This window comes from Aptenodytes forsteri, unplaced genomic scaffold (assembly GCF_000699145.1).
Source record: "Aptenodytes forsteri isolate BGI_AS27 unplaced genomic scaffold, ASM69914v1 Scaffold336, whole genome shotgun sequence".
Lineage (NCBI taxonomy): Eukaryota > Metazoa > Chordata > Aves > Sphenisciformes > Spheniscidae > Aptenodytes > Aptenodytes forsteri.
Window position 1 is genome coordinate 3,060,421 of NW_008794911.1, and position 12,425 is coordinate 3,072,845.

The window sequence follows — 12,425 nt, forward strand, 5'->3', positions numbered from 1 at the left end:
TGGAATTTTTCACAAAAATATTGCAGAAGATTCATATCAGAATGACTGGAGCATTTTATTTAGACATTTATTTCAAACAAGCATCCTATTAGTTATCCATATAAAAATTCTGTATAATTGAACTACCAAGAAATGCCTCTTTCAGCTAGTGTAATGCAGTATTCACTTTGAAGGGCTCTGGAACAATATGAATTCAGGAGTTTAAGCTCTACAGGGCAAATGTTTTCTCTCACATGCTTAAAACCAATTTGTGCCATGTCTTGTACATACTGGAATATGAAAATGTTTTATCATGTCTTGTAAAAGTTTACAAGTTCTGGAGTGCTGCTTTATTTGACTTCCTTTCTTGGAAGAGAGACAAACTGTTTTGGCTGAGCTAAAAACCACAATGACTATCCAATGGCACAAGATAGATGTGATTAGTAATGGAAATGGACAAATGGTATCAAAAGTTTCTAAACTTTTCAAGAGGAAAAAAGGACATGTTTTTGGTGGGGCTTTGACTGGTAGACAGGTTTCTAGAATTGCTCAAGATCTTATCACCAAGCCGTTTTCCATTACCATACAACAGAACTTTCTCAAAATGTCTTTTTCTCATTTTTTCCTCATAAGAAAGAATTAAAACTAATGCACATTTTTAATCAATTTTTATCAGTCTTTCAAATTATTCAATTTCCTAGAGCAGCTCCCTGAAATACTTATTTTCATATTTCCAAATTAATACTTTTTTAAAATGTTAATTCAGGAAAATGCACTGCTGGTCTTGGTTTCATTCCATTTCAGGATGAAAACAAGTATCAAAACGTCATAATAACAATTTACTGAATAGCCCTAGCAATTCTCCTCTATCTCTAGTATCCTATACATTGTAGACTAATTTACTCTGTTTAGAAAACTCATTTTATAACGCAGCGTATGTTATCCAAATAAATCCCATTACCATATCTATATTACAGATCTTCCCCCCTTTTAAAGCTTTAACCATTAGATACTTAGATAATATATATGAAGGGATAAAAAGATTTAAACCCTAGCCTAAGCAGCAAGCCAGTATCATCATTCAAAATCTTAGTGTTATCTCTACTAAATCAGCTTTTGAAGTTCTGAAAGTAAATAAGTAGATATGCTTGCAGCTATTAACTAAAAAATAAGAATCTGAATATACTTACACCATTTCTTCTACTGTAGTAGGAGAAAGAAGTGTTGAATTCGTTATAGAAAAAGTATCAGAAGTAAATGATTACTCAAAAAACTCACATGAACATCTTCACACACTTATGAGAAGTTTAAAAGAAACAACCGGTGAGCAAAAGCAGTTGGCAATGAAAGAGAGTCTTGATATAAGTGTGAATAAAACAGTGTGGAAACACAAAGCTCAAAAGGGATACCATATTCTCCAGATATAAATCAGACAGGCAAAATGAATCGTGTGAAAGATGAAAGAAGAGCTGACCACAGAATCACACAGCAGCTGAGGCTGGAAGGCACCTCTGGAGATTATCCAGTCCCAACCCCTGCTCAGAGCAGGCTCAGCTAGAACAGTTTGCCAAGGGCCACGTCCATTCAGGTTCTGAATACCTCCAACAGTGGAGACTCCACCATATCTCTGGGCAACCTGTTCTAGCGTCTGACTACCCTCACAGTGTAAAAAAAAAAAACCACAAGTTTTCTTTTTCTGTTTCAGTTTGTGCCCATTGCCTCTTGTCCCGTCACTGACTACCCCTGAGGAGAGTCTGGCTCTGTCTCCTTTACACCTTTCCATCAGGTATTTACACACGCAGATAAAATCCCCCAAACCTTCTCTTCTCCAGGCTGAACAGCCCCAGCTTGCTCAGCCTCTCCTTGTTCAACAAGTGCTCCAAAACCTTAATCATTCTGGTGGCCGTTCACTGGACTCACTCCAGTACATCCGTGTCTCTTGAACTGGGGAGCCCAGAACTGGACACCGCCCTCCAGATGCTGCCTCACCAGGGTGGGTAAAGAGGAAAGATCATCTCCCTCGACCAGCTGGCAATGCTCTGCCTAACACAGCCCAGGATACAGTTGGCCTTCTTTGCCGCAGGGGCACATTGCTGGCTCATGGTCAACTTGATGTCCACCAGGACCCACCGAGCCTTTTCTGCAAAGCTGCTTTGCAGCCGCTCATCCCCACAGCCTGTACTAATGCATGGGGTTAGGTGCAAGGCAAGGACCAGTATCTCCCCAGCCTCTGTAACATCTCATCACAGAACAGTTCTAGCAGAATGCCTACGTGCAAACAACCAAGTCATTCACGGTTCCCTATATATGTATATATAGGCATGCATGCGTGTGCATTTATATAATGTTCATACATACGCATGCACTTACATGGATTAGCTCTAAATAAATGTATATATAAAAACATAAACACAAAAATATTTGAGGGTTGCAAAAACTCAATTTATCAGCTACAGAGAAAGCTCAGTTTGTTTCTCAGGTCAGGTCAATCCAGTTAGCTTGATTTTCAAATGTAAGAGTAAGACAATAACCGTTTTAGATGAAAGTTACAGGACTCACTTTGCCTAAATTAGAATGCATAGTTATACCACTCCATGAATATTTTTTTCCCTAGCCAACCATATCAGAAAGATGAAAAAATTAACAGAATGATTAGATGGAATTGGTCGTGTAAAAACAGTAGCTACTATATTCTGACAGAAAGAGCAGAGCTCAGTAAGCAAATCCTACTATCTATTTTATGCCAATAAATGGAAACCGATTGCCCTGCAAACAATAGTTTTGGCAAATCTAGGGACTAAATTTAACTGCAGAGGAATTCTGATCCTGCTGCAAGAAGAAAACTGCAGTATTACAAATATAAAATTGTCTTATTTGTCTCTACAGTAATATCTACTTTTCCTCACCATCTCTTCCAATTAAAGGAGGAATCAAAGACAGTAAATATCTTCTTTATTTGAAGAAGTTTACATGCATAAGGTGTTGGGGAGAAGTACTTTTTCTTTCACTACTTACACACTGACAGAAAGTAGAGTAAAACCCTTAAAGGAGATGAATGAGAAAGAAAAGCAGTAATACGATGAAGCTCAGTAATGGCTTATAAACTAGCAAAAACATAAAAAAGAAAAGAAGAAATATTCAAAAAGATAAAGATTAAAAATCGAATGTTCTGCATTCCCATGTTAGTACTGGTGCTTAATATATTCATGATCTAAAACAGCACAGAGTGACAAAGCAATGAAGAAACACAAAAGAAGGTATTACGTAGGTTAGTAAAGACTGAGGAATTTCTAGGAGACTGGTCCCTGCTCAGAGAATGGATGACCTGATAGCCATCAGTTTACGGTACTGGCAAATACAAACTAGAAGAACAAATCATATGAATTACTGGGATCTAAACAAAAGCATAGGTAAACCAAAAGCAGTTCTTTTTCATTTGCAAAAACACATTCACTTCCTACCAGAAGTCACCAACAAAAATTACGGTATTTGAATGTCTAGTGCTATAAAATTGTACTCCAAAAATAAAATTAAATTAGTTTGTTTCCATTAAGGCTATTACTATGGCTCAGCACATCGCTTTGAATATGAAGATTCAGCAGCTATTCTCTCTAGTTTTTCATCTTGGGATCTTTAATATGTTTTCAATCTAATTTTAATTTGTTATAGAAAAAGAGGAATGAACTTTCTTCTCAAGGCTAAATTAAACTTGTCTCTTGTGTAGGTATCATGAAGGATAAAAAAAGCAGGAGAGACAGTTGCTACATTTAATAAATGCTTTTTTAAAATAAGGCAGACGAGTTTTTTCCATTAGTTTACTGTTTCTCAAGTCCATGCTTTTTCAACAAAAATAATTAACTGTAGAATACGTGCACGAGCAGGATTTTCATATTTTAACAACCAAAAAACCCTCTGCAGAATATTGCCTGAGTAAGCAAATAGCTAAGTATGCAAGTCAGGAACAGAGTTTGCACAGTTCAGAGGAAGCTGGTGTCCTTTGCAATGACAGCAAGTGCAGCAACAGCGTGTTTAGCTAAGAGGAGGTTGGGTGGCTTCATTTTTTACCAGAATGCTATCACAAATCAAGATCACTAAGAAAACTACAAAGCTGGTCAGACACAGGTTTCAAAAATATGTCAGGATACTTAACTCTTCCTGGAAGTATCTGAAGCATGGGGTGGGTGCATGCTGTAATGCACCCCAAAATCCCACTCTGAAGATGATCCAGCCTGGGCCCTGGCTGGAGCACATCAGGACTCCCTTTCAGCTCACATGCTCGGCGTAACTTTCTGCAGAAACCAAACTGTGAAGAGGGTAATTTGCACGCCTGGAGATCACACCTCAGTTAGAGTCGGGGTGTCTATCAGTTTAGAGATAATCATTTTGCCTTTGTGTCCCAGCTGTAAGATGGGGGTACTAGTCTATATTATCTCACAAGATATGGGAGTACTTGCGTATCTTCCAAGATAAGCATATCAAATCTCACACAGGATGGACCAGATGCTTTGATACCAAAATGCTGTACATTTATCTAATTGCGCTTAATGCTACTAGAGACATTTTTCAGATACTGTACAGTCCGCTGAATGTAGTGATAATAAATGAGAGCCCTGAATGAAGCTGTGCTCTCTTTATGCCTAGATCTGATACAGCTACTGCCACTTCACATCTGGGAAAGGTAACTCACAGCCAGCCTGCCAAAGGAGAACGGTCCAGCCTGGCTACAGTCCTCAGGCTCTTTGCTGCAAGGTTTTCTGTGGCTCCCAATAGACCCTGATCTTCTGTCTCTTGCCACAGTCAGTCAGTTTCTCAGTCTCTCTCCAGGGAAGAGCTCTTCCCTACGCCCATCCCCCTCTCTGCGACTTCCCCTTTGCTCCCACCAGGCACATTTTGTCCCTGTCCCCCCAGCTAACTAAACTTCTGGGCCTCGCCTCTTTCCTTCCCAAACACGATGGGGAGAACCACCAGTTCAGCTAACGGGCATTGCCTAATAGGATGTTCTGTCCGGCAGCGAAAGATCTGAAAGAACTGGTAATTGATGCAATGCTATCAGCGCCTGTCAACTGCAAGACAAACCAAATATCTCCATGCTATTTTCATTTTTGTCAGACAGCATCATTCAACCAATCATCTACTGCTTTTCACTTTTAACTCTGGGGGAAGGAAAACAGCAGCAAATAGAACTGACCCAGATGAATTTAAATGCTCAAGTTAACACTGCTAACTAGGATGGAAGGAATTGTTGCAAAGGTTTGCTTCTTTTGAAGAAAACATTGATAACCAAGATTAGCTCCTGCAAAACAGTCATCTAAATTTTTTTCTAAAAAGGCAAAGATGCTGTAGCTAAGCAACCTGGCTCTTCCTTAAACTGAAAGTTGGTTTTCATAGCACCTTGTTTACCACTGAAAGCTCTGACAAACCTCCACCTTATTTTATGTAATCGTGTCTGAGGGAGTGCCAGATTAGATCTGGTATACTGTCATAAAGGGACTTTTACCATGAATGCAGATGATGCAAAGTTATTTTTAAAATAGCATTTGAAATGTTCTTTGTGTCTACTGCATGCTCTTCATGTACACCGGGTTGTGTGAGCAGCGATCAGTTTGAGAGAACAGATACGCCTTTCTGGTTTTGGATCCAAGAAGTGCTGGCTGTTTTATCTGTGTACCAAACCAAGTCGCTCCCGTTTCTGTCTTAGATGGTCCCTTTAGCCCAGATTTGATATAGCATTTAGTATTTGTATTCTACCACTAAAGATCTTGTTTTCTTCTTAGAAGAAATATATCCTGACATACGCTCTCTACCCTGGTTTAGCTACTTCTCTTGCCCTATCTTGGATGCAATCTGTAGCTCCAAGGATGCTGATTATTTCCAAATTAGAACTATATTCCATAAATCCTGTTCACTCAGACTGAATCACCAAACAGCTTTCTTTTCAAATTTTTCTCATTCTGACTGCATTTTTCCTAATGGACAGGACAGAAAACACATGGAAGTAATAAGCAAAACTAATGATACTGGATATGACCCACTAGGTTATGACTTTGGATGCTAATCTCTTGTCATGCTTCCCATCCCACAGAGTATGTGCATTAATAGCCTCTTCCCAGTTTGACAAGGGCACTGGAAAGGATCTGTCTGAAAAACCTGGAAAGCACCGTTTTTCTTCCTCTCTCCCAACTCAGTCCCCGTTACAATTTTTTTTTTAATCAGCCCTTGCCTCCCCCCTTTTCAGTTGGTTGTCTGCAACACTACGAACAGTATAATAAAATATGATGGTCCCAAATGTTTTTCTAAACAATAGAAAAAAGATTTTGGCTGTACTGTTCATTTGTTTTCCTTTCTCAATTGGTTTTGTGTTTGTGCAGAATAAATACACACACAGTAGGCCTATGCATCTTTCTACAAACAGATATACACACACTATATACAGACAGCAATGCAGCTTTTTTGTTTACTCTGCCTCTCTCATTCCCTCTAGATATTTTTGCATGCTGTCATTTGTGGAATACTGCTGAAACCCAAAGGGATGTCAGCTGAGCCTGCCTCGTATTGCAAGCTGTTGGCAGTCTCATTAAGGATGGGGGAACAGCGTGGAGTCCGCTGCTGTTTTTCACAGACTGATGCTGCTGGTTAGAAGCATTCGTCCGAGCTCAATGGGCTACGCCAGCTGATTTCTTCAGACACTCCTCAGCCTTGATTTTATTGTTGGTGTCTCAACAAGGACTCTAAAGTTGTCACTAGAAGTGCCAGCAGCTGCTGCCAGCACATATGGGGAAGGAATCTAATATATTAAAAGAAAAATCTTCAAAGGTTTCAAACAGGGTAAAAATGCATGTTTTCTTACCCCCATAACCAGCCTTGCCTGTACAATGAAATTACTTTGGATTTGTTATTGGGTAACTATATTTTTTCTATGTTTGTTAATTTCAGAATTATCTGCATCATTTTGTTCTCTGCCCAATTCATTTTAATTATTTCTAACCCTGCAGATATTACCCGCCTCATCTGTTGCAGCCCCACAGAATCCAAATCTCTTGCCCATGTATTTTTTCGGGGAAACTGTTCCCTATTTGGGTGTCAAGGAAGAGGGCAGGAAGGAGAATGTAGCTCTCTGTGCTTCACTGTGAGTTGCCCATTCTTCCCTGAGGTCAAGAAAAGAACACCTGGCCATCAGCCTCTTTTGGGCTGATACAATTAAAAAAAGAGAAAAAAAATCACAACTGAAATAGACTTTAGCTACTGCTGCAGTTCAGCTTTACTATGTAAAGTCTCACTTAACTTCCTGCCTAATTAGACTGGGCAGTTTCCAGTCATCCTGAGGTTGAAGAAGGGCACTCTTGTTCTCCCAGTTCACCTAGGCTGCTATGAAATCAGGGATATATGGGTCCTGTGCACAAAAGAGAACAAATCAGGAAAAAATATGACTATATATTAGGAATTTAGGTAGTCAATTTAGAAATGGGGAATCTAAAGTTCCCAGTGCTTGCTTTTGTTTTGTATTCAATTTGAGGGCACCATACATAAAGCAAGATATTTAAGAGTCACCAATCCGTCCTCCTGAAGAACACCTAAATCTAAGGACAGATGGCAGTTAAAGGAGGAATAGTATGTCTAAGCATTTTGTGTATTTGAGTCGTAATACTCTTTAATTCCCCAACCACACACTATTTTTCTTTCAAGCAAGGACTAGCACTACAACTATTTCATCACATAGTCAGGTTACTCTTGATGACCTTCCAAAGCCAAATCCCAATGTCATGGTTAGCATCATCTCCTAGTCATTTTGTGCCAGAGCATGTGAAGGCAATACAGTACTTTCAACAACAATCTCTTTATTTTCTGGTAGGAGTTGGGTCCCATCCATTCCTTCCCTTTTTCTGTCTAGCACACACAGACCACTGTTTTACCATATGTTTACATTCACTGTAATGCACCTCCATCTCCCTCCTTTCAATTGATTTTTATTTAGAAGAGAAACACTTCAGGACAGCACAGAAAGTAGGAAAATTTGTCTGCGATGTATCTAGCAGATTTTAGCCACTATAAAATTAATTGAAATAGAAGACAAAGTAAAGAAACATTTTAGTAACCCATAAGCTGTTTTTTCTCCTCCTGTCCATTCCCTAAGTCACTCCCTTCCCCTTCACTTGCTATATTTTCATAGTGTTAGGAAAGAGGGGAGTTGTATCTCTGAAATACTGAGCTTTATGCCTTAGATTTAATGACACTGGTAGCCCAGCCACATAGTATGGGCTACGCAGTAAACAGACTTTCAGAGCCAAATCAGAAATTCACTATGGCAAAGGCTTACCAAACGGTCTGCGGAAAGGCTATGCTGCACTAAATACTCAAGTCACCTAACAAAACTAAAAAGAGGAAGGAGGGTCTAACTTAAGCAGAACTGGAAATCCAGAGATCTCTGTTCTCTTCCTTACTCTGCTGGAGACAGACTTTGTAATCTGGGACAGAGCATTCCAGCATCAGGTATTTCTGTATCTGCCTCGAAGAAGATAAGAGAGGATTGGGGAATACCATTTCATTAGCATTTATAAGGCAAACTGTGTGGGAAGCATTGTTGCACAACTATGTAATTTACCCTTATTCCACAGGGTAGATTCCAATGAAACAAAGGGTGAAAAGCAGCATATGGGACCTGCTTGTAAAGAAAGAAGTCCCCATCAGACTGAACTCTCCTAAAGTGGTGACCACAGGGTAAAAGGAGAGAAAGCTTCTCTATAGATTGTTCCCAGCAACTCCCCATCCCCAGGGTCACTGTTACTAAGCAAGGAGTCTCATCCTCTTCAGGCACAATAAGGAAAGGCACTCCCTGACGGCAAGTTCCATTTTGGGGGAGGTTTGTATCACCTATATATCCTTCTCTTAGCCATGAGAGCCTTGTTCATTTAACACTCTAGTAAGTGTCATGGAGAAGGAAGAACAGCTGGCAGGTTTTTGCTCTACATACAAGTTGAAAAGTCATTCATGAAGTGGCATTCATCTCCTTACCCATGTTATTAACACCTTAAGGTCTGAACATGAGCCACTCACATATACAGCATCACTCATTAAAGAACTTCTGGCCTAGAATGTATATTTTAATTCCTTTTTGCATCACAGGAACTCACTTATGGACTACAGCATCGCAGTAGGCTTACTAAAACAAAAACATGCAACTGTCCAGCATGAAAAAAAACCCATCCTTTGTAACATCAGCAAATGTAGTGCTTCCTATTGTCAAAACAGCACAAAGCAGCTCTGGTTTTATACTGATATATCAGGTTGGACTCAACAGTAGCAGAAGTGCTGTATGAAAAAAAAAGATTGTAAACTATGTAGAGCAGTCTTTGTTAGCTCTGAAGAACAAGGAAAACACTATGCAGAATAAACAGGGACAGGGGAAAAAAAAAAAAAAAGAAGTAGAAACAGTGTGAGTGAGTCTGGTAAAAAAAAAGCTCTGCAAAGAAACTTACTTGAGCACAGCCAGCTTTACAACAACACAGCCCAGAATCCCAACATGAAAAACTGATCTGTAATGTACATTTTAAGTAAAAGAAATGTTATTCTTTCCTTCAGCAGATAGGAAACACCCACCACCCTCTCAGCAGGAGCGTGAAGCCCAGAATGCTAAGAACCCAGTCCTGGCTCAAAGCTGGTGGAGACACCATCTCTGCATCAATGGTCCATGACAGTCACCTCAGTTTCTCATGCACAGTAAGAGACCAAATCATAGAGGTGAGATTTCCAGCTTGCCCACTGAGATACTAAGACTGGAATTAAAATGTTTTTTGTAAGTCATAAAAAAAAAAAAACACCTTTCTGTAACCCCTAAGGTTGTCTTTCATGCAGAATTTCATTCTGCACTCAGTTTTCTAAATGACACTCTGCTTGCCTCATGTGCAATAATAAAATGGAAGGTAGATCTTACTGAATGTCATATTCATTAAGAAAACCCCTTTTCATAATCAGAGTGAATTCTACAGAGAAATAAAAACTACTTTTTACGCCCATGAAAATGAATTGTGAAGAGTGGAAAAAAACCCAAAACTTTTATTTCCCCCCCTTCTCCAACAAATTCTTCCAGAGAGAGTAGCTTTTTGTGTGTTCTCTCCAGGACACACTCTTAAGGACTTAGATTTGGAAGGGAAGTGTAATTGTGGAATTATATTCAGTTCAGTTTGACTCAGATTCTGTTTTGCTATATATTAAGAGTACAGAGCGTGATTCAGAGCCCATTACAGCAAACAATGGGCTTTGAACAAGACTAAAGGTGCGTTAAAGCCCACCATTGACCTTTCTTCATTTTCTCTATTTTACTTTTGCCTTAGTTTTTCTTAGTCTTCTCATAGGTTTGGGGTTTTTTTCCTTTTCTTCTTGGTTGCAGGAAGAGATGCAACTTACAATCCCACCCCTCTGCTGACAATTTTGCTCATAAGACACTAGGAAAAGGAGGAGCACTTGCCAAAATGTATAATCACATTCAGGATAAATAGCATATATTAAAAAACAAGTTTTACCGGATCTCATGGGAAACAGTATTTTCTTCTAGGAAGAAACATGAGATTTAAAAAGTGTTCCCTTGAATTCAGAAGTCAAAAAGTATTTGACAAAAAAAGAATTCTTTTTTTTTTATTTGCAGAAATATTTCATTTAAAATTAGTCTTTATCAAAGACTACTTGATTTCTCATATCAAGTTTATTTTAAGAAAAAGAAAATTCAAGTGAAAAATACCAAAAAGGATGTTTACAAAAATTCTTAGTTTTCCTTGCTCGAAAACATTAGTAGATGTATTCATCAAAACCAACTCTCTTTTCCTAAATTTAGATTTGGCTTTGATAAATTGGCATTTTGTAACAAATTAGGCAAACATGTCCTGACTTCTGGTAGACAACCATCAACTCGCCCTACATTTTAATTGTCCTTTCTGAAAGCACAGAAGTGCATAAGGTGCCTACTCTCAGAGAAAACAAATGGGTGCCTTTGAAAACAACATCATATGCCACAATAAAAAGAAAAATCATTGAATGTATTTTGTTTTAACGTTTCATTGAACACATATGACTGGCCAGGCTGAACGATCTATGATACGCTGACAGACAGAGCCAGACACAGACCTTCAGAAGAAAGGGGAAGCAGGAAGGAGCTGAACAGAAACATTTAGTCAGCTCTGTCAAAATGTTGGCATTTCTATTAAGAAAGACTTACAGCATCCAATTCTGCCTGTTATTCTGTATCATTCTACCAAAAGCCCATGTTTTTCTGAATAATTATTATTAGCATTTGAGCTACTTCTACTGTATTTTGCAAGGCCGTCCAGTCAAAAGTGACACTGACATTAGAAGCCTATTTTGAGTGTAAAATAACTGTTTGACTTGCAAGCAGAACTTCATAAAAATCATTTCACTGGTAATATTCTTTTTCCCTATAGCAGTTATTTCTGCACAATAACTTAGCTTCTGTTTTATTTAACGCCTCTATTCCTGAAATGCAGGCACTCCTGAAACTCGCATACTGTAACGCCTTGCGCAGAAAGACTTTTTCAGCCTACAAACCACATTTAAAGTCTATAAAATAGATAGCATTTATACTACAGAAAATTATTCATAGCTGAAAGACCTGTTATTGAAGCGTAGCTCAGTCCCTTAAGGACAGACATACCTCGGAACTGTTGAGATGACACCTGTGCGTCCCCGAGAACCACCCCTCACTCGAACACTGGTCAATGTCCACCTTCTGCAGATTGATGTCGACTTTGACAACACCTCTGAAAATAGAGAAAAACAGCCTTGAACACAGCGACTACAGAAATAGGTTAAACTTCTTTATGATGCTGTAGCCTGCAAAGCGGAACTACATCTTTCTTCTAAATATGGAATTTGATGAAATGTCTGAAAACAGAGTTGTTTTGTGTTCCTGAAGCCACGATTGCAGACACATTCTTATGTTAGACCTTACTGAGATGTATTACGACAAGAGCTCGGTAAATCTAACGCACTAAGTGTAAGGTGGCAGGTAAGAATAAGTTATACACTCAAACAATTTAATGCCCTTCACATTTTACAATGCAGCAAAGAACTAAAATAAATACAATTAACGACCCGCACTATTTCCAAGGCCAGCAACCTCCCTGGCTGACCCCGAGTACAGTACCAGGCGCCACACCTCACCCCCCATGCTCCGTGACGATGACATCCTGCCCTTTGCTCCAGGGAACGCTATTTGACAAAACAACTGGCAAAAGCCTTTTTCTGTACTCTCCCCAGAGACACCCCTACCTCCAGCGACTTCAGGCCTCTCCTCTGTGGCTCAGCGCTCTCCTCCAGCAGGCACCCAAGCCTCTCTCCCCCCATCTCTGCCAGCCGGCACTGGTATAATACCTGATACAACATCAGAAGGGCCACGCGAGCCAGGAGTAGGCCACTGATGTCATGAAACCAAAACAAAG

General features: G+C 39.3%; 1 protein-coding gene across 1 annotated transcript in view; it reads right to left on the reverse strand.

The window, feature by feature from the left end:
* The window catches only part of GPR158 (G protein-coupled receptor 158), a gene marked incomplete at its 5' end in the record, with an annotated part of 208,475 nt that overhangs the window by 180,526 nt on the left and 15,524 nt on the right, over positions 1-12,425 (reverse strand). The window contains one exon of the mRNA XM_009275250.1: positions 11,639-11,744. Coding sequence (XP_009273525.1) covers positions 11,639-11,744 — 106 coding nt within the window. The remainder of the gene's footprint in view (positions 1-11,638; positions 11,745-12,425) is intronic.